Below are 20,570 nucleotides of genomic sequence, written 5' to 3' on the forward strand. Positions count from 1 at the left end.
GTGCCTTCTCCAAGCTGACCAACAGAGTAGTGGGGACTTCAAGAGCCACACAATATGTGTGAAAGAGCCACATGTGGCTCCTGGGCCACAGTTTGGCCACCCCTGGCCTACACATTATCACAGGAAGAAGGAATGATTTGAAAAAAACGGATGTAATCCAAAGATCTCCCTCTCCAGAATTTTGTAAATCCTCTGACTCTTGAGCTAGATACTTCTGTCCGCTTTAACTAGCTTTCAGTCCTCATCAATGCCTTTATTCCCTACTCACATTTTCCTGCATATGTAAGGAATCCCCAGAGTAGTTAAAGACCCCCTACTTCACTGTGGTTCGTGTCACCCCACAAGGCCAGTCCACAATCAGCTGATCAGGGCTTTTTTTTTTAGCTTGAACTCCTTTGCATATTAGGCCACACCCCTCCATGTAGCCATTCCTCAAAGAGCTTACAGGGCTCTTCTTACAGGACCTACTGTAAGCTCCTGGAGGACTGGTTCATCAGGGGTGTGTGGCCTAATATGCAAAGGAGTTCCTGCTACAAAAAAAAAAGCCTGATCAGCTGTAGTGTATGTGTGTATGCTGTGAGCAGCTATGCCAGAGGTGGCCAAACTTGCTTAATATAAGACCCACATATAGAATAAATGTCAGATATTTGAGAGCTACAAGACAGTAATGTCAGATGTTTAAGAGTAGGAAGGAAGGAAGGAAAATAGATGGGAGAGAGAGGACTGAGAGAGAGGTGGAAAGAAAGCAACTTTAACAAACCAGCTAGCTTTTTTGGTTTGGAAAAGTGATTTAAAGAGACAAATGCTTTCTCCGAGCTGGCTGATGGGGCGGCAGGGGCTCTGAGAGCCACACAAATATGGGTGAAAGAGCCACATGTGGCTCTGAGCCACAGTTTGGCCACCCCTGGACTAAGCAAAAGCTTAGAACATAAGAGAAGTCATGTTGGATCAGGCCAATGGCCCATCCAATCCAACACTGTGTCACAGTGGCCAATATATGTGTGTGTGTGTGTATATACACACACATATATACACACTGTGGCTAACAGCCACTGATGGACCTCTGACGGCTTAGTATTCAACTAACGCACCTCTCAATGCACCTTTCAACTAACGCACCTCACAGGATAGTTGAGAGTGTAAAACGTAATAGAGCCCTCTACATCCACCTCCACAGGCCTAAACTACCATCCGCTCTAGTGCATGTGTGGACGCTGCGAGCAACAATACAAACACTTAGTATTCAACCCCTCTCAGCCTAACCGACCTCACAAGATTGTTGTGAGGGGGAGGACGCGCTACATACGACCGTAAACTCTCCGCAAGAAAAGCAGCATCTGGATAAGGCGGCCTTTGCCTGCGAGGAGCTTGCATTCTCAAATTGAGCAACGGAGGCAAATCTCTTTAGCAAATAATCCAGAGGGCTAGCCCTACTATGCCGCACCTGTAGCACCAATTTCCCGCCTGCCACGCCCCTGTACCCGGTTCGCGGGCTAAAACCACGTGCCTGCCTGCTGCCGCCCCCACCTCTCGGCTTTCTTAGTGCAAGCGCCTTGTCTTCCAATCCCCCCCCCCGCCAAAAAAAAGCCGGCGTTTTGGATTACGGAGCGGGCGGCGACTTTAAACGCACGGCAACCTGAGCCAGCCTTTGCTTAGCGCTGCTGGAGAGGCTTGGGGAGAAAGTGCTTGTGTTTTCCACTGTTGCCAGCGAGAGAGCCCAGCCGTGCCCGGTCCCTGATGTGCGCTATGTGCCAAGCGGGGCCAGCCTGAGCGTGCAACAAAAGGGGGGGGCGAAACGAGCCGGGGGCTCTTGCAGCGGGCGAGCCGTTTTGCACTGACCCAACTTTGGAGGGAGGAAAACCCAAAATCCATCAATCTGGAGAACAAACTGCCCGAACACGGGAAGCAGCTTTGCTTTCTCGCCCTGGAGGTTTCCGCCGGGTGAGTGCCAGGCCAGCCGGCAGCATCGTTTTGTTTGTCTGATCCCTTTGCAACAAAGCGGGCCGGGCAGCTTTCAAATGGGCTTTCTCTGCAGGACTGTGTGTTTTGATTCGGTTCCCTGCTTTGCGGCCACTGCATTACATGCAAGCGGCTGCTGCAGTTGGCGGGGGGCGGGGGGTGGTGGAGAAAGACTGGTGGCTCGCCAATGCATCCTTTTATTGTGTCTTCTTCCCCCCCCCCCACCGCCAGCAGCCCGTGGATCACCGTCCGCCCTCTTGAATAGTGAATGAGGTGGTGGTGGTTGTTTCCCCCCCCCTTTGCAATCCAACTTGAAAGCGCAAAAGGCGCCGGATGCTGAGCTAGGCGCTGTACAAATCTTCAAAGCGTAAATTCACCGGAAAGGAAGGAGGGGGGGGACGTGGGGGTGAATTGGAAGGAGCTGTGTTTGTTTGGGGGTTTTTTTTGGGGGGGGGGAAGGGGAAGATCGACCGCAGTGGGAAGATTCCAGCGAGGAAATCCGGAGCCTCCGTTGGTGCCTCCCTAATGCCGGGTGTGTATGTGTGTTGTGTTGCGGTTGGCAACGTAGACACGCGCTGGTGTCCCGACTGGAGGGTTATTTGAGGTGACTGTTTGCATTTCAGACGACTGCAGTCTCTGAAGTCTTGGGTTAAGGGCGTTTTATTTCATTGCAAGAAAGAAAGAAAGAAGTCTTTTTCTTAATGGGGGTGGGAGAGAAATCAGATGCATGCAAGGGTTTTTTTTTTTATCTGCCCCCCTCCCCGCCCCGGAGTTCCAGTTGCAGTATCAAAAGCCTGCATTGCCGCTACCAAGAAGCGATGCTTTTTTTTTTTTTAATTTAAGGAAGCACTTCGCGAATTAATAGTTTGCTCTGCAAAACAGCAATCTTCTGCATAAAATACTCCCTTGCATTTCCGCTGAAATGATCCCTGCCCGTATATATATATATACGCTTGGGAGGGGGGAGCGTTTTGATTTAGAAGGAAAAGCGATTATCAAAATCTTCGGCTACCTAAAGCTTGAAGAGAGGAGAAAGAAACGTGGCTCCTCCTTAAATTTTTGTTGGTCTGGCTTCCACCTGGTCCGTTTACATTTGCGTCAATTTCAGCCCTATAGAAAGGAGGCGGGGGGGAGGGAATCTGGACACAAAGGAATCAGATTCTAGGGTCCAACCTAGATCTACAACGGAACTCCCCGCCTGGTGTTGGAAACGATATATATCAGTTATGGAAATGTGCCACCAATGGCCTTCTAGCAGAAAATATCAAGAGCTTACTGGACAGGAGAAATGGAAAAATAAATAAATGATAAATTGGTATTGGTCGGTCTAGTTATGGTTTCCTTCTATGCAAGGAAACGCTGGAGGCCTTTTCATCCATCCTACGGAGGCAAGCCCAGGTTTGCTTTCAAACCGCTGCAGATGCTGCATTTCTGACAAGTGGTCCAGTATGATACGTGCCTCAGCTACATTTGGACATGACTTCTTTTTAAGCTGTAACACCTTAGATGTATCCCAGAAAATGTAATGTATGAAAGGTCCCGTTCCCATGGAGGGAAAGGTTGGTGTGCTGAATGATTTAACGCGCTCTTGTCCTTTGCATTATTTGTTTTATAAATGTGCGTTCCCCCAGGCAATTAGAAGCTGGTTGACTCCTTGGCTTTTGAGAATGGTATAAGTAACAAGGAATGAATAAAAATATTCTTTCAGAGCTGCATAGAAGTGTCATTCCAAACTGTGCACTGTGAGGCATTGATTAAACAAAGCCTCCTTTCAGGACACTGTGACTCACCAATAAGAGTTAAAGGAGAATAGGTGCTGTGAAAGACCCCTACCTGAGACCCTGAAGAGCGGCTGCCAGTCAGAGTAGACAATATCTTGATAATGCTAAAGGTCTGACTCAGTGTAAGGCAGCTGCGGGTGTTCATGTGTAGCGTTTCAGCTTTGCCAACTAACAGTCAGCCTTTGTTGAAGGACTGCCAGTTCTCCCGAATTGGTTATGATTAGATCTTTCGGTTGTTCCTGGGAAAGAGGTGCAGTACAATCACCCAATTTCCGGCAGAACTGGCCACTTCTTGAGGAGGCTGGCTGTTGTGTCTCTGTATGTTACTGCTGCAAGCTTGCCTCCTGATGGTCAGGGTATACAGGTGAACAGCAAACTGAGGTAGTAGGCTCTACTGTGAGTGGGTGATTCTTACACTTGTATAGCCACCAGACATACTTCCCATTCTAACTGGGGGGGGGGGGGTGAACAGGAAAGAGTTAGGTGTAGTGGTTAAGTGTGCAGACTCTTATCTGGGAGAACTGGGTTTGATTCCTCACTCCTTCACTTACAGCTTCTGAAATGGCCTTGGGTCAGCCATAGCTCTTGCAGGAGTTGTCCTTGAAAGGACAGCTGCTGAGAGAGGTCTTCCAGCCCCACCCACCTCACAGGGTGTCTGTTGTGGGGGGAGAAGATATAGGAGAATGTAAGCTGCTCTGAGACTCTGATTCAGAGAGAAGAGCAGGGTATAAATCTGCAGTCGTCTTCTTATCAAGGACTTGGGGAAATGCTGCTCTACTAAGTCTACATTTCCCAGACTGGATCATTTCTCTCCCCCCTCCCCCCTTTTCTGGTAATGCTTCAGAACTTAAGGTCCTGCTAATGTAACTTTTTCCCACTGCAATGCAAAGTTTCGCATGCATGGGCGAAGATGTATTGGCGAGCCCCATTCCTTCAAAAGTTGCTCTTGGGCGAAGCAAATTCTGGACACAGCAGTCAGTTTTGACGTTTCTCCTGCAAATGCTGACTGGAGATATTCCAAGCCCAGTCCGCTTTAAGGAGGGGATTTTGCGCGCTTGATGTGGTCATTGGTGCTTAGACGGGGAAAGCAGAGCTTGCTTTATTTTGCTTAGTGCAAGTGTGAAAGCCAGTATTATTAGGTGTATAGGGTATGCATAAAAGTAATGAACAAGCTATGCGCAGATCCCTGCCTCCAAGAAGTCCACAGTCTGGGTACAGTTTGTTCCATGCATCAGCTCATTCATCTTGGTTATCTTAAACCAGAACAAGGAATCTAACATCACTGGTCTTTATCAGCCTCTTTCTGGGACCTGGGATACTCTGGGATACAGAGACACAACAGCCAGCCTCCTCAAGAAGTGGCAGCTATAGTTCTTTCTCTTTTCCTTTCTCTTTGAACAAGGACGTTAGAACAGCGGTCCTCAACCTTTTTGGCACCAGGGACTGGTTTTGTGGAAGACAATTTTTCCACAAACCAGGTGGGGGGGGGCATGGTTTCGGGATGAAAGCAATTGTGCACTTTATTTTGGTGTGGTGGTTAAGTGTGTAGACTCTTATCTGGGAGGACCGGGTTTGATTTCTCACTCCTCCACTTGCAGCTGCTGGAAGGGCCTTGGGTCAGCCATAGCTCTCGCAGAGTTGTCCTTGAAAGGGCAGCTTCTGGGAGAGCTCTCTCAGTTCCACCCACCTAACAGGGTGTCAGTTGTGGGGAGGAAGATAAAGGAGATTGTGAGCTACTCTGAAATTCGGAGTGGGGGGCGGAATATAAATCCAATGTTGTATTACTACTACGACTATTACATTGTAATATATATTGAAATAATTATACAGCTCACAGCCCGGTTGCTAGCAGGCCACGGACTGGTACTGGTCCACAGCCGGCGGATTGGGTACCCCTGCATTAGAAGAGCCCTGCCGGTCCAGCATCCAATCTCATGTAATGGCCAACCAGTTCCTCTGAAGATCCAATAACAGGGCACAGAGGCCAAGGCCTTGCCCTAATGTTGCCTTCTGGCCCTGGGATTCAGAGGTTGACTGCCTCTAAATATGGAGGTTTGAGTCCGGAGTGGTTCGCTCTGAGGCCCTAACACATTTGGTTCACGGCTGTGTTCTGCGTGTGCTGAGCTGTTGTCTTGATGTTGTGCGGGCTGACAGAGGCTGGGTTTGGCGGCCTTCTGAAATGTCAGGCTGAGCGCTACGGATAGTGCTGGAAGCTACCTGAGTTAGCAACAAGAGGGTGATTAATTTTTTGGCTTGCGTCATGTGCTTTTGAAGCAGCAGGGTCTATTTTTAGGGAGGCTTTGGTTGGAGGGCTGGGCAGAAGACATGGAGGATTTGCTTCCAGACGTGAGACTTTCGCTTGAGGCTGAGCAGAGAATGGATCACGGAACACAGAACTTATGCAAAGCTCAGGCTTGGGTTCAGTGGCTGGAAGATGCAAAACAGTCATGCACTGAAGAGTGCCTCTGAGCATATCCAAACTGCACCCCCCTCACCATTGACCGTCCCACTCAAACTTGGCATACAGAACAAGATTTCTAGATTGGAGGGCCCTGATAACAGGTAGGCTGAGTTGCCATTACTTGTTCCTTTTAGAAATGACCAATGGTGGGTTTTTTAGGGCGCAAAGGATAGCGGCCTTAAAGTAATATATGTAAAAGGCAATATTCCCTCTAAGCTGTGGAGTCTTGTGAGCTACTGGCATTAAAGTTGTGAGCTACAGCATATGGCTTTGGGGCCATTTTTTTCCTGAGCTAAGAGAAAAAAAATGGTGAGCCAAAGACTAAAAAAACTGTGAGCTAGCTCACACTAACTCAGCTTCGAGGGAATACTGGCAAAAGGTATATTTCATGAACTAGGGTCCCCAGCTTTTCTGAGCCTAAGACATTTTTGAAATTCTGACATGCGTGGCCACAAAATGGCGGCCACAGGAGGTGGAGCTAGGCACAAAATGGCACTTGTGGCTTACCTTCTGTCACACAGCAATAACGATTTGATTACGTTTATAGACTGCTCTTCTCCAAAGGGCTCGGGGTGGCGTACACCTGAATAAAAACATACAACTGTTAAACTATGATAAATAGGAAAATAAGAAAATGAATAGCAGGTAAAATCAGTAAGCACTTCTCCATGGATGATGGCATAAGTTTTCACTCCCTCCATGGGTGGATCATAAAACTAGGCATGCGGGAAGCCATAACAGAATGGTAATACAAAGCTGTTGCTGTCCTCAGCTGTAGGCCCTGGTGGAACATCTCTCCTTTACACACCCTGCAAAACTGACTTAGGTGCAACAGGACGCGGATATCACTAGCATGAGAATTCCACTAGGCCGAGAAAGCCCTGGCTCTAGCTGAGGACAGCCAGATGTCTTTGGGGTAAGGGACTGCCATAAGAACATAAGAGAAGCCAAGTTGGATCAGGCCAATGGCCCATCCAGTCCAACACTCTGTGTCACAGAAGAACATAAGAGAAGCCATGTTGGATCAGGCCAATGGCCCATCCAGTCCAACACTCTGTGTCACATAAGAACATAAGAGAAGCCATGTTGGATCAGGCCAATGGCCCATCCAGTCCAACACTCTGTGTCACATAAGAACATAAGAGAAGCCATGTTGGATCAGGCCAATGGCCCATCCAGTCCAACACTCTGTGTCACAGAAGAACATAAGAGAAGCCATGTTGGATCAGGCCAATGGCCCATCCAGTCCAACACTCTGCGTCACAGAAGAACATAAGAGAAGCCATGTTGGATCAGGCCAATGGCCCATCCAGTCCAACACTCTGTGTCACAGAAGAACATAAGAGAAGCCATGTTGGATCAGGCCAATGGCCCCTCCAGTCCAACACTCTGTGTCACATAAGAACATAAGAGAAGCCATGTTGGATCAGGCCAATGGCCCCTCCAGTCCAACACTCTGTGTCACAGAAGAACATAAGAGAAGCCATGTTGGATCAGGCCAATGGCCCCTCCAGTCCAACACTCTGTGTCACATAAGAACATAAGAGAAGCCATGTTGGATCAGGCCAATGGCCCATCCAGTCCAACACTCTGTGTCACATAAGAACATAAGAGAAGCCATGTTGGATCAGGCCAATGGCCCATCCAGTCCAACACTCTGTGTCACAGAAGAACATAAGAGAAGCCATGTTGGATCAGGCCAATGGCCCATCCAGTCCAACACTCTGTGTCACATAAGAACATAAGAGAAGCCATGTTGGATCAGGCCATGGCCCATCCAGTCCAACACTGTGTGTCACATAAGAGAAGCCATGTTGGATCAGGCCAATGGCCTATCCAGTCCAACACTCTGTGTCACATAAGAACATAAGAGAAGCCATGTTGGATCAGGCCATGGCCCATCCAGTCCAACACTCTGTGTCACATAAGAACATAAGAGAAGCCATGTTGGATCAGGCCAATGGCCCATCCAGTCCAACACTCTGTGTCACATAAGAACATAAGAGAAGCCATGTTGGATCAGGCCAATGGCCCATCCAGTCCAACACTCTGTGTCACAGAAGAACATAAGAGAAGCCATGTTGGATCAGGCCAGTGGCCCATCCAGTCCAACACTCTGTGTCACATAAGAACATAAGAGAAGCCATGTTGGATCAGGCCAGTGGCCCATCCAGTCCAACACTCTGTGTCACATAAGAACATAAGAGAAGCCATGTTGGATCAGGCCAGTGGCCCATCCAGTCCAACACTCTGTGTCACAGAAGAACATAAGAGAAGCCATGTTGGATCAGGCCAGTGGCCCATCCAGTCCAACACTCTGCGTCACAGAAGAACATAAGAGAAGCCATGTTGGATCAGGCCAATGGCCCATCCAGTCCAACACTCTGTGTCACAGAAGAACATAAGAGAAGCCATGTTGGATCAGGCCAATGGCCCATCCAGTCCAACACTCTGTGTCACACTGTAGCCAAAACCCCAGGTGCCATCAGGAGGTCCATCAGTGGGGCTAGAAGCCCTCCCACTGTGCCCTCCCCCAGGCACCAAGAATACAGAGCATCACTGCCCCAGACAGAGTTCCGACAATACACTGTGGCTAATAGCCACTGATGCCAGAAGATTTTGCTTCCCCCAAGCGTAAAGCTCTCTGGGGGATATACTGGGAGAGGCAGTCCTGTAGGTACTTGGCCCCAGACCGCTAAGGGCTTTCAAGGTCAGAACCAAAACCTTGAAGGGGATCCTTGTGTTGTGCTGGTAGCTGTTGCAAAAGTTAACATTTTACAGGGCTTTTTTTGTAGCAGCAACTCCTTTGCATATTAGGCCACACCCCTCTTATGTAGCCAATCCTCCAAGAGCTTACAAGGCTCTTAGTACAGGGCCTGCTGTAAGCTCAAGGATTGGCTGCCTCAGAGGCGTGTGGCCTAATATGCAAAGGAGTTCCTGCTACAAAGAAAGCCATGAAAAAATCTGCCTAGTCAATCTAATCTCCAGTGGCTCCTCAGAAGTCTTGCTTGGAAAAAGACCCATTTGGCAAGCACCAGGAAATGTAATGGGTGACAGGGTGACTATAGACACCCCAGTTGGGAATCCCTGCCATATACTCTCAGCTATACACTCCTGGGTCCTTTTAACTATATCTAGAGGTAGTTTTGTAGAAAAATAGGCGGTGGAGCTCATTAGCATATGCCACTACCACCATCTCTGGATTGCTGCCATGCTACACCTTTTCTTTTGATAGACTCTGACTTTTCATGAATTGCCTCCTGGTTGTGGTACCTGACCAGCAAGAACTTAAAAGCTGTGCTGGATCAGACCAAAGGTCCAACCATTCCAGCAATCTTGCTTCTCATAGTGGCCAAACAGATACCTTTGGTGTCCCTAAGCAGCTGGTCTTCAGAGGTACCCTGCTTCTGAACATGGAGGTTCCATTTAGCTGTTGTGTCTACAAATCCTAGAATCATGGAAGGGACCTCTGGGGTCATCTAGTCTAACCCCCTGCACAATGCAGGAACTTCAAAATACTCCCCCCCACACACACACACACATTCCCTGGCAGTGACTCTTGCTCCATGCCCAGAAGATGGCAAAAACCTCCAGGATCCCTTGCTAAATTGGCCTGTCCAAAGTGTCAATCAGCCTTTCCCTGGGCAAGTAAGAAAGGGCCACTAGAACTAAGCACTGATGCAGCCCTTCCTGCCCTCCTTCCCTTGATCTGCCTAATTCAAAGAATCAGCATTGCTGTCAGATGGCCACCTAAACGCTGTTGGGAAGCCTCCAAGGAAGGAGAGACCACCACCTCCCGAGGAAGCCTGTTCCACTGCGGAACTGCTCTCACAGTCAGGAAGTTCTTCTTGATATTTAGCCAAAAACTCTTTTAATTCCAACTTGTTGGATGGACTTATCCTCCATGAATCTACATATTCCCTAAGGCCATCTAAGATAGTGGCCATTCTCACATGCCGTCACAATGGCAAATGAAGTAAGTTAACTTGAATTCTAATTCAGAACTCTCTGCCCTCCTCCCCCCCCCCTCCAAGTTCCAAGACTCCGTGACTGGAAATATGTGGTTGAATCTTGGTGCCCTCCTACGGAGAGCTGCTACTCTCCAAGTACTACAAGTGTACCAGTTTTCACCTAAGAAATGTAGGTTAGTGTGATAGCTTTGATGGTACGTTCATAGGGAAAATAATCTGTGCTTTAATTGATGCGCGATGACTGTGCATAATGTGTGAAACCAGATCTTGTCCTCTTCTGTCTGGGCTGAGAGCCCATGACATGCTGGGCAGTTTCTGGGGAAAGACCTGGAACAGAGGTAGGCAATAGGGTGAGGCAATGCAGAGCAGAGCTACTGAGCCGCATATGTATTTATTTTATTAACCGTATTTATGCCAGGGGTGGCCAAACTTGCTTAACATATGAGCCACATAGTATAAACATCAGATGTTAGAGAACTGCAAGATGTGAACATCAGATGTTTGAGAGCCAAAGGAAGGGTGCCAAATAGATGGTGGGGGGAGAAGGGAGGGAGAGGTGGAAAGAAAGCAACTTGAAATGCATTCTCCAAGCTGCTGGCTGGCTTGGCAAAGTGATTTAAAGAGAGGAGTGCCTTCTCCAAACTGGCCGACAGGGTGGTGGGGGAGAGACAGTTTGGTGTGGTGGTGAAGTGTGTGGACTCTTATCTGGGAGAACCGGGTTTGATTCCCCATTGCTTCACTTACAGCTACTGGAATGACCTTGGGTTAGCCATAGCTATTGCAGGAGTTGTCCTTGAAAAGGTAGCTGCTGTGAGAGCCCTCTCAGCTCCACCCACCTCACAGGGTGTCTGTTGTGGGAGGAGAAGATATAGGAGATTGCGACCGCTCTGAGTCTCTGATTCAGAGAGAAGGGCGGGGTATAAATCTGCAGTCGTCTTCTTTAAGGGGAAGCCCCACATAGACTGTTAATAGTTGAAGTGATGGATGAAAGTTTTAAAAGCTGCTTGTTTCTGAGAACTTGGGAGATTAGGAGTGAATCTTACCTTGAGTTGAGAGCTAATGTGTACCACAATTTTCTGATTGGCTAGCATCAACTATGAGATCAGCTATTCTGGAGGGGAAAGGGTTGGGCTTTCTTTGGCAGACCTTCTAAATCAGGTATCTGTCATATATAGCCAGTTTGGTGTAGTGGTTAAGTGCATGGACTCTTATCTGGGAGAACCGGGTTTGATTCCCCACTCCTCCACTTGCACCTGCTGGAATGGCCTTGGGGCAGCCATAGCTCTGGCAGAAGTTGTCCTTGAAAGGGCAGCTGCTGTGAGAGCCCTCTCCAGCCCCACCCACCTCACAGGGTGTCTGTTGTGGGGGAGGAAGGGAAAGGAGATTGTGAGCCGCTCTGAGACTCTTCGGAGTGGAGGGCGGGATATAAATCCAATATCATCATCATATAACAGGAGCCAGTGTTTCTGGCAGGGTGAATCAGAATTGTCCTTCTGAAGACAGAAGAGATTCCTTTTCCCTAATAGTATTGAAGCTACTCCCTTCTCTTCTGTCTTCCACATAACGAGGGCAACGTGGGCGGCTCTTCAGAACCAGGCCTGTACAGTCTTCTCTTGATGTCTTCCACTCTTCCAGACAAGGATGGAGTTCCCATCACAGGAAGTCCTCCGATGTCTCTTTTTGGCTCCCCCCCCCCTCCCCAGTCTGCCAGGAAGTCTGGATTCTCACTGCCGCCTTGCATGCATCTGTCAGTCGGGAGAGCCGGGGGCGTTTCGGGTTCTGAATCTCTTTATCGTGGGCTGCGGCTGCCCCCGCCTCTCTCTCTCTCTATTGACGCCCCTCTTTTTACAGGAATAAATTAATCGGATTCCTCTTCCCAGCTGAGGAATAGCTATTTTTAGATGCACACACAGCCACACAACCGTGCTACTTTTAATCAGAGGCATGTAGGTGTTTGTGAAGAATATACAGACCCTGGGAAGTGTGTGTGTGTGTGTGTGAGAGAGAGAGAGAGAGAGAGATTCTTGCTGTCGGGATGCGGGGGTGGACACATCCAGAGCGAGCCCGCTTAATGGTTTTCAGCAATTCCTTTTCATTGTTTGCGCTAGCAAAATGCTAATGCTTCTGACTGGTGGGTGTCTGGTTGGAAGAAGATTTTTGCGTTGAAAGGACTTATGGGTGTAGGGGAATATGGCTCTCACACCACGCCAGATCCCTATCGGTGAAGGCAACGCTGTTCAGTATCTGGGGTGGGGGGTGCAGGGTTTTTGCCCCGACTGCAGCCATGTTTATGTATTCAGCCCTCAACTTCATAGGGAGTTGCCCTGTATCACCATTGCTCTGTCTAACACAGGGGTGGACAAACTGGGTTAATGTAACAGCCACATAGAGTAAATGTCAGATGTTCATTTGGGCACCACATTTTAAGGAGATAGACAAGCTGGATTGGGTCCAGAGGAGGGCGGCGAAGATGGTGAGGGGTCTGGAGACCAAGTCCTATGAGGAAAGGCTGAAGGAGCTGGGCATGTTTAGCCTGGAGTGAGGGCGGCTGAGAGGAGATATGATCACCGTCTTCAAATTCTTGAAGGGTTGTCATATAGAGGATAGTGTGGAATTATTTTCTGTGGTCCCAGAAGGTAGGACCAGAAACAATGGGTTGAAATTCAATCAAAAGAATTTCCGGCTCAACATTAGGAAGAACTTCCTGACAGTTAGAGCGATTCCTCAGTGGAACAGGCTTCCTCGGAAGGTGGTGGGCTCTTCTTCCTTGGAGGTTTTAAAACAGAGGCTAGATGGCCATCTGACAGGGATGAAGATCCTGTGAATTTGGGGTAGGTGTTTGTGGGTTTCCTGCATTGTGCAGGGGGTTGGACTGGAGGTCCCTTCCAACTCTATGATTCTGTGTTTGAGAGCCGAAAGACATGAATGACAGATGTTTGAGGGCCTCAAGATATGAACATCAGTGGAAGGAAGGAAGGAAGATAGATGGAGGAGGGAAGGAGAGGTGAAAATAAGGCAACTTTAAATGCATTTTCCAAGCACCTGGCTGGCTTGGTCTGGAGAAGGGATTTAAAGAGAGAAATGCCTTCTCCACGCTGGCCAATGGTGCGGTGGGGGCTCCAAGAGCCACACAATATACATGAAAGAGCCACGTATACATGAAAGAGCCTCAGTTTGGCCACTCATGGTTTGGCAGAAATGGTCCACCGAGACTGATCACAGTTTGGCAGAAATGGTCCTGACCACAGCTCTCCAAGACACATAAGGCAGAGAAAAAGATCTTTCCAGCATTGACTGCCTGCAGTCCTTAACCAGAGAGAGTTTCAGAAAGTAGCCGGGTTGGTCCATGGTTGAAGAACCAAGTTTGAGTCCAGCATAGAGATGCCAGCCTCCAGGCGGGACCTGGAGATCCCCTGGAATTACAACGCAATCTCTAGTCTACAGAGATCAATTCCCCTGGAGAAAATGGATGCTTTGGAGGCTGGGCTCTATGGCTTTGTACCCCACTGAGGTCCCTCCCCCCCCCCCCCCGGCTCCATCCCCAAATCTCCAGCCCAGCAGCACCTTAGAGATGTTCAAGAATCAAAGCTGTCAGATTCTAGAGATGGCACAGGCTGGAACTGCAGCCTTTTGCAGGTAAAACAGGTGCTCTGTGCCTAAGCCACAGCCCTTCCTGAAGCCAGGGGTACAATTCAACTATTTGCTTTGATGGAGAAGAAATGGAAGGACTGGGCGTGGCTCACAAATGCTTGTTGTCAGTCTGTTGAGTACCACTAGACTCCTGTTTTATTTTGAGGAAAAATTGACTGTCACTGAAAGACGTTATTGAGATAAAAGGCTGAATGGTCTTCTCTTTTTTTGCTTCATACATGATCATGAGAAACTGGCATGTACATTTGTTTTTCTCTGTTATTGAGAGGACCAGAAATCTGTTCATTTTTTCCCCAATGTACTCTGAAAACCACAGAAGTTTTTGGAGGTGATGGTCTTTTGATGTAGTGGTTAAGTGTGTGGACTCTTATCTGGAAGAACCAGGTTTGATTCCCCACTCCTCCACTTGCAGCTGCTGGAATGGCCTTGGGTCAGCCATTGCTCTCACAGAGCTGTCCTTGAAAGGGCAGCTGCTGGGAGAGCTCTCTCAGCCCCACCCACATCACAGGGTGTCTGTTGTGGGGGAAAAGATATAGGAGATTGTAAGCCACTCTGACTGATTCAGAGAGAAGGGCGGGGTATAAATCTGCAGTCTTCTTCTTTCCAGTTGGCACAATGATGCATGCCAATACCTTTCTTGGCATATGCTAGGTGTTTTTAGAAAGGGACAAGGCAAAGCCCAGCGGGGTTGGGCTTCTGATTGGCTGTGCAGATTTAAAGGCATCCTGCTATACAGAACTTCTGCCTAAAGTGTTGGAAGAGTGACTTACGACAGTAATGCAACACCTCACTCTGGGGCATTTTTGTGGCTAGCTCCACCTCCTTTGGCAGCCATTTTGTTGACACCCTGTGTCAGAATTCCAAAGTGCCCACAGGCTCAAAGAAGTTGGAGACCCCTGGTCTTTTTCCTGAGCGTGCTGTTCAATTCCCTAGACCAAAAATGGCCAAAACTTGTTTAATGTTTAACATAGAATAAATGTCATATGTTTGAGAGCTGCAAGACAGGAAGGCAGGCAAATAGGTGGGGAGGAAGGAGGGAGAGGTGGAAAGAAAGCAACTGCATTTCTCCAAGCTGCCATCTGGCTTGACTCAGAAGTGATTTAAAGAGAGAAATGCCTTATTCAAGCAAGCCGATGGGGTGGTGAGGGATGCTAGAGCCACACAAGATGTGTGAAAGAGCCACATGTGGCTCCTGAGCCGCAGTTTGGCCCCCCCTTGCCCTAGACTGAACACCATGTTTTATTATTTAGGCTAACAGTATTTTAACATGCTGCATTTGTGTTTTTCTCCTTCTGTGCTGCAGTGAGGCAGAACGAGCGCTGCCAAGAACCCGGGACCCACCTGCAGTCATGGAGAGCAGCATGCAGCTCCTCAACCGGGACGGCCACAGCATCTCCCACAACTCCAAGAGGCACTACCACGACGCCTTCGTCTGCATGAACCGGATGCGGCAGCGGGGTTTGCTGTGTGACATCGTCCTGCACGTGGCCACCAAGGAGATCAAGGCGCACAAAGTGGTGCTGGCGTCCTGCAGCCCCTACTTCCACGCCATGTTCACAAGCAAGTAGCTTTTTCTCTATGCTGTGCCACCTTTCCGTTTTAGCTGTCCACGCTGAAAAACCCAAAGTAAAATTCTGCACACCGGTCGCCCTATGTTCTTTGCCAAGAACTGAATTTTGCAAGCGGTGTATAAATAATGCAGATCGAGCATACTTAAGTGACATGATTTCTCTTGTTTTTTTGCAGAATTTGTTCTGCATTATTTAATTGGTTTTGCATAATTTATTCTAGTTCAATGAAGGAAGTCAAGGAGCTGTGTGGGACACTGGTATTCTGCCCCCGATCACTGGATATTTTATCCAGCCAGCCATCTGACTCAAGAGATTTCAGTCAGTGTCCTCACACTCCCAAGAACATCTTTCAGTGCTGTTCTAAGTAGAGTTGCCTCCTTCAACTTGCATTGATTTCAACAGACTTAGAAGGATCTGACTCTGTTTAGGATTGTACTCTTGATCTTTGGAGAGCCAGTTTGGTGTAGTGGCTAAGTATGTGGACTCTAACCTGGGAGAACTGGGTTTGATTCCCCACTCCTCCACATGCACCTGCTGATGTGACCTTGAGTCAGTCACAAGTTCTCGCAGAGCTGTTCCTCTCAAGAGAATTTCTGTCAGAGCTCTCTCAGCTCCACCTACCTCAGAGTGTCTGTTGTGGGGAAGGGAAAGGAGATGGTAAGCCGCTCTGAGAGTCACTACTGAGAGGGTCGTGATGGGCAGGGTATAAATCCAATTTCCTCTTCTTCTTGACCTAGTAAAAACTGTTGTGCGAACCTTGTCAACTTGTCTCCGCAGATGAAATGAGCGAAAGCCGGCAGACTCATGTGACGCTGCACGACATTGACCCGCAAGCGCTGGAGCAGTTAGTCCAGTATGCCTACACCGCTGAGATTGTGGTGGGAGAAGGGAACGTGCAGGTAAGGACGCATCCTGCTGCAAATGGCATCTTATTGATGATCTTAGAAAAAATGTGTATGCCCCTTCTTCATTCAGCCTTCTGGAGGTGGCTTCTAGCATAAAGCTAGATAAAATCCTAAAAAACATAAACTTAAGTAAAATGAGCAAGCTGTCAAAAGCGTTTACGGTGCATAAAACCCCTTCCAAGAACATAAAACATTTGTAAGCTTAAATTATTCTCATGATGGCCCTGAGGTTGTAAAAACAGTTGAAAGGAATCAGACCCCCTAGGTAAAACCTTGGTTTCCTGGGCTAGCTATATCTCGAAGGCTGAGCAAGGTTGGTGCTGGTCAGCATGTTTTTTTTTAGCAGGAACTCCTTTGCATATTAGACCACACCTCCTTGATGTAGCCAATCCTCCAAGAGCTTACAGGCCTCTTAGTGCAGGGCCTACTGTAAGCTCCAGGAGGACTTGCTACATCAGAGGGATGTGGCCTAATATGCAAAGGAGTTCCTGCTAACAAAAAAAGCCCTGCTGGTCAGTAATGGGAAGGGAGAATTCGAAGGGAATGATGCGTCTGTTGCCTTGAGAACCCCACAGGTTTGCCGTAAGTCAGCTGTGACTTGAGGGCTGAATAAATGTAAAAGTGTGGGTAAAAAGAAATGTTTTGTCTTGCCACCTAAATGAGTGAGCGGGTTCTGAGTGAAGAGGCATTCCGCAGAGGTGCCGCTGCTGAAAAAACCATGTCTCCGTTTGCCGTCTGCCCCTGTTAACCACCTTCCTTGCCCACAGCCATTCTGTGAGGATAACAGCCAGTGACAATACCAAACAGATATGATAACGGTAGAGAGAGTAATGGCAGAAGGTTTCTTTGTTCAATGTATATTCCTCTGGCTCAAAGGGTCTGAAGAGATTACATGTTTGTTGGTTTTTCAAGAATTCACTTTAAAATTGGGGGAAGGGCAATATGAGACAAATTGTCTTCCTCTTTCTGGGAAGGAGAGGGCAACGAGAATGATATAGCAATTAGGGTTTTAGGCTACGGCAACATTAGGGAGACCCAGCTAAGAAGACCACAGGAGGACTTTGGGCCAGTTGCTGCATCTCCACTTGACCGTCCTTGCAGGATAAGGATGAAATGAATTAAAGAAAGGTAAGGATAAGATTGCCCTCACCTGGATAGCTCAGGCTTGCCAGATCTCATCAGATCTTGGAAGCAAAGCAGGGTCAGCCCTGGTTAGTATTTGGATGGGAGACCTCCAAGGAATACCAGAGCTGGGAGGCAGAGGCAGGCAATGGAAAACCACCTCTGAACGTCTCTCGCTTTGAAAACCCTACAGGATCACTATAGGTCAGCTGTGGCTTGACCACACTTTCCAGCAAGAATAATTTCATTTCATTTTTCTATGTATACCTGCGGGCTCAGGGCGGCTTACAATATTAAAAACTTTACGGCAAGATTAAATAAACCACATCCATGCTAAACAATATCATAATTACATAATTAGATCAAAACCATGATCCACGTCATTGCCAGCAAGTCATAAAGCCACATAGAGGCTGGTAGTATTTGGCATAACTTGAGCACCCAGGTAGTAAGGTGCTGGGGGAAGCGATGACTTCAGGGGACACCCGCCGGATCAATTAAAAGCCTGGTGGAAGAGCTCCCGTCTTACAGGCCCTGCGAAACTTGGATAAGTCTCACAGGGCCCATATCTCCAATGGGAGCTCATTCCACCAGGTAGGGGCCTGGACCGAAAAGGCCCTGGCCCTTGTTGAAGCCAGTTGGGTGTCCTTAGGACCAGGGATCATGAGAAGATGTAGTGCAGCTGACATCAGAGCCCGGGGGCAGGGGGTGGAGCTCGTATGGGGAGAGGCAGATATGCAGGCCCCAGGCCAGATTGAGCCCCGGAGATATTGCAGGCCTCAGGGCAGATTGGGGGTGGGGACTAGGTATGCTTTCCATCTACTCTGGAGCACCGTTTTCCATTCGCTCTGCAGCCACTAGGTAACTAACCATTACTGCGGAATTTTATCCCCAAGTTCATTGTGGCATCTTCCACAGCTGTGAAAGTCTTAAAAAGTTTGACAACTGCTCCCTTCTGTCTGCTACGAACTGGCTCCAGACAGAAGTACCCTTATTAGAATGTGGCTGACGGAAACATGGGAATTGCTTCAAGTCGTTATATAACTGAGGTTGGTTTTGAATGAGGTTGATTAAAATGGTTCTAGTAAGAGGGTAATCAGAGCTCGCTTATGAGCCGATGCCCTTGCTTGTACTGCAGAATTGTGTTCCTGAGCACGTTGAACTAGAACCCAACTCCTGAGGTCTGTTTTTAGGGTGGAAAAGGTAGCATATAAATGCTCCTAATAAAAGTGTATTCATATATTTGCAAGACAAAGCATTAAATGAAAGAGGGTAGATTTGTTAATCTCTATAACCAGTAGAAGAGCAAAATTGGAGTCTCATGACACCTTAAATAACAAGAAGACTTCCAGGGTATGAGTTTTTATTAAGTTTTTTTAGAGGGGGTTGTGTGTGTGTACATTTGGAAGTCATGGTGACCTCTGGTGACTGATCTGTACTGGGTGCATGGAGGATAGATATACAGGGAGGTAGCTGAATAAAGCCTGTTCCTGCCTCCCGGCTCTGATACTCCTTGGAGGTCTGCCATCCAAGTATTTGCCAGAGTTGACCCTGCTTAACTTTTGAGATCTGTCAAGATCTGGCTTTCCTGGGCTATCCAGGTCAGGGTATAAGCTTTTGAGAGCCCAAGTTCCGTTCATCAGATCTGGATTCAAATCTTGTTCTTTTGTAACAGACCAACATGGCCACTTGCCTGAACTAAAACCAGTACAGAGATAGCTTGCTGGTGTGCCCAATTTAGAGTTTGAGAACTTTGTTGATTTACAAGATCAGTTTTGATTTTGCTTAAATTACTCTTATATATTTTATATTTTTATCTGTGTTAGGTTTGGTATTAAGGCTCAGTCCAAACATTACAATGGAAGTCTGTTGTGGGAATCAGCCCTAGTAAGGAGCTGAGCAGGGTGGTAGAGAAGATATGTGGAGTTGGCTTGTGGCCCAACAAATGCAGAGCTTGAATCTTTCTGCCCCTCAGCATTGTTTCCCTCTATTGTGCCTGTCTCTCCCACCCAATATTAATATTTTCCAAAATTAAAACCACTGCTGGGCAATTATTTCAAATTGGAGAAACAGTGCATAGGTGGAGTAAGAATTCCATCCTTTTCCTTATCTTTTGTACGTACAGACTTGCTGTACTTGCTTGTTCTTGTTGAAAAGGCACTTTGCGTATGCTCTTTGAGATGGTTCTAGCACCTCTTGAGTGCATATAGGATGCCAACACTTCTAAGTTGTACCTGCAGAAGCAAATTCCCCCCTCCTGGAATTTGTGTGCCTAAAAGGGGAGGGGGGCTTCCATCAAACCATGCGAGATCTCTTTTTTCAGTTTAAAAAAGGTAAAGGTGCAAGCACTAATTGTTTCCGACTCTGGGGTGAAGTCGCATTGCGACATTTTCATGGCGGACTTTTTTACGGGGTGGTTTGCCATCGCCTTCCTCAGTCATCTACACTTCCCCCCCTCCCCCAGCAAGCTGGGTACTCATTTTACCGACCTCGGAAGGATGGAAGGCTGAGTCAACCTCGAGCCAGCTATCTGAACCCAGCTTCCGCCGGGATCAAACTCAGGTCGTGGGCAGAGCTTGGGCCGCAGTACTGCAGCTTACCACTCTGTGCCACAGGTTTACATCACTGTTAATCTTTTGTTTTAAAAAATACAGCCACAAAAGGCGAGAGCACATGCTTCCTAAACCACAAACGCCGCCGGCATATTTTTCTTGTTAGTTTCCAAAGAGAGCTTGCCCATCTGCAGCCCCTCCCACCTCCTTCTGGGCAAGCCCTTCTATTTCTGTAAAGTTCCCGGAGGACCCAGCTGGGCCTCTGGACTCTGGCTTAGCACACAGCTGATAAAATTGAGGGTGTGCTTGGCCTAAAATAGCCATTTTCCAATTAGATTGGTGCTGAGGTGACAGCTTTATTTTAAAAAGAGAGAAGACGCAGGATTGTGTTAAAAGCGAGAAGCAAAAGTGTTTTAAAGCGATGGGACTGGGTCAGGGTGAGGGGACTGCGTATCAAGGTGATATGATCGGTTCTGAGAGAGGGGCTACCCCACACCTCCACATTTGATTAGATAAGAAAACTGAGCAAGGGAAAGGATCTGCAGAGGAGAATCGGTAGGAGCAAGGGCGCTTCTTTGGTGGAAAAAGCCCAGCAGG

The 20,570-nt window shown here is 47.9% G+C and overlaps 1 protein-coding gene across 1 annotated transcript in view; it reads left to right on the forward strand.

The window, feature by feature from the left end:
- The first annotated feature begins 1,858 nt into the window (after positions 1-1,858).
- Positions 1,859-20,570, forward strand: part of KLHL17 (kelch like family member 17) — a 47,396-nt gene continuing 28,684 nt past the window's right edge. Inside the window, exons 1-3 of the mRNA XM_060259325.1 lie at positions 1,859-1,941; positions 15,127-15,383; positions 16,172-16,293. Of these exons, the coding sequence (XP_060115308.1) occupies positions 15,173-15,383; positions 16,172-16,293 (333 nt within the window). The 5' untranslated portion in view covers positions 1,859-1,941; positions 15,127-15,172. The remainder of the gene's footprint in view (positions 1,942-15,126; positions 15,384-16,171; positions 16,294-20,570) is intronic.

The sequence above is a fragment of the Heteronotia binoei genome, chromosome 18 (assembly GCF_032191835.1).
Source record: "Heteronotia binoei isolate CCM8104 ecotype False Entrance Well chromosome 18, APGP_CSIRO_Hbin_v1, whole genome shotgun sequence".
Classification (NCBI taxonomy): domain Eukaryota; kingdom Metazoa; phylum Chordata; class Lepidosauria; order Squamata; family Gekkonidae; genus Heteronotia; species Heteronotia binoei.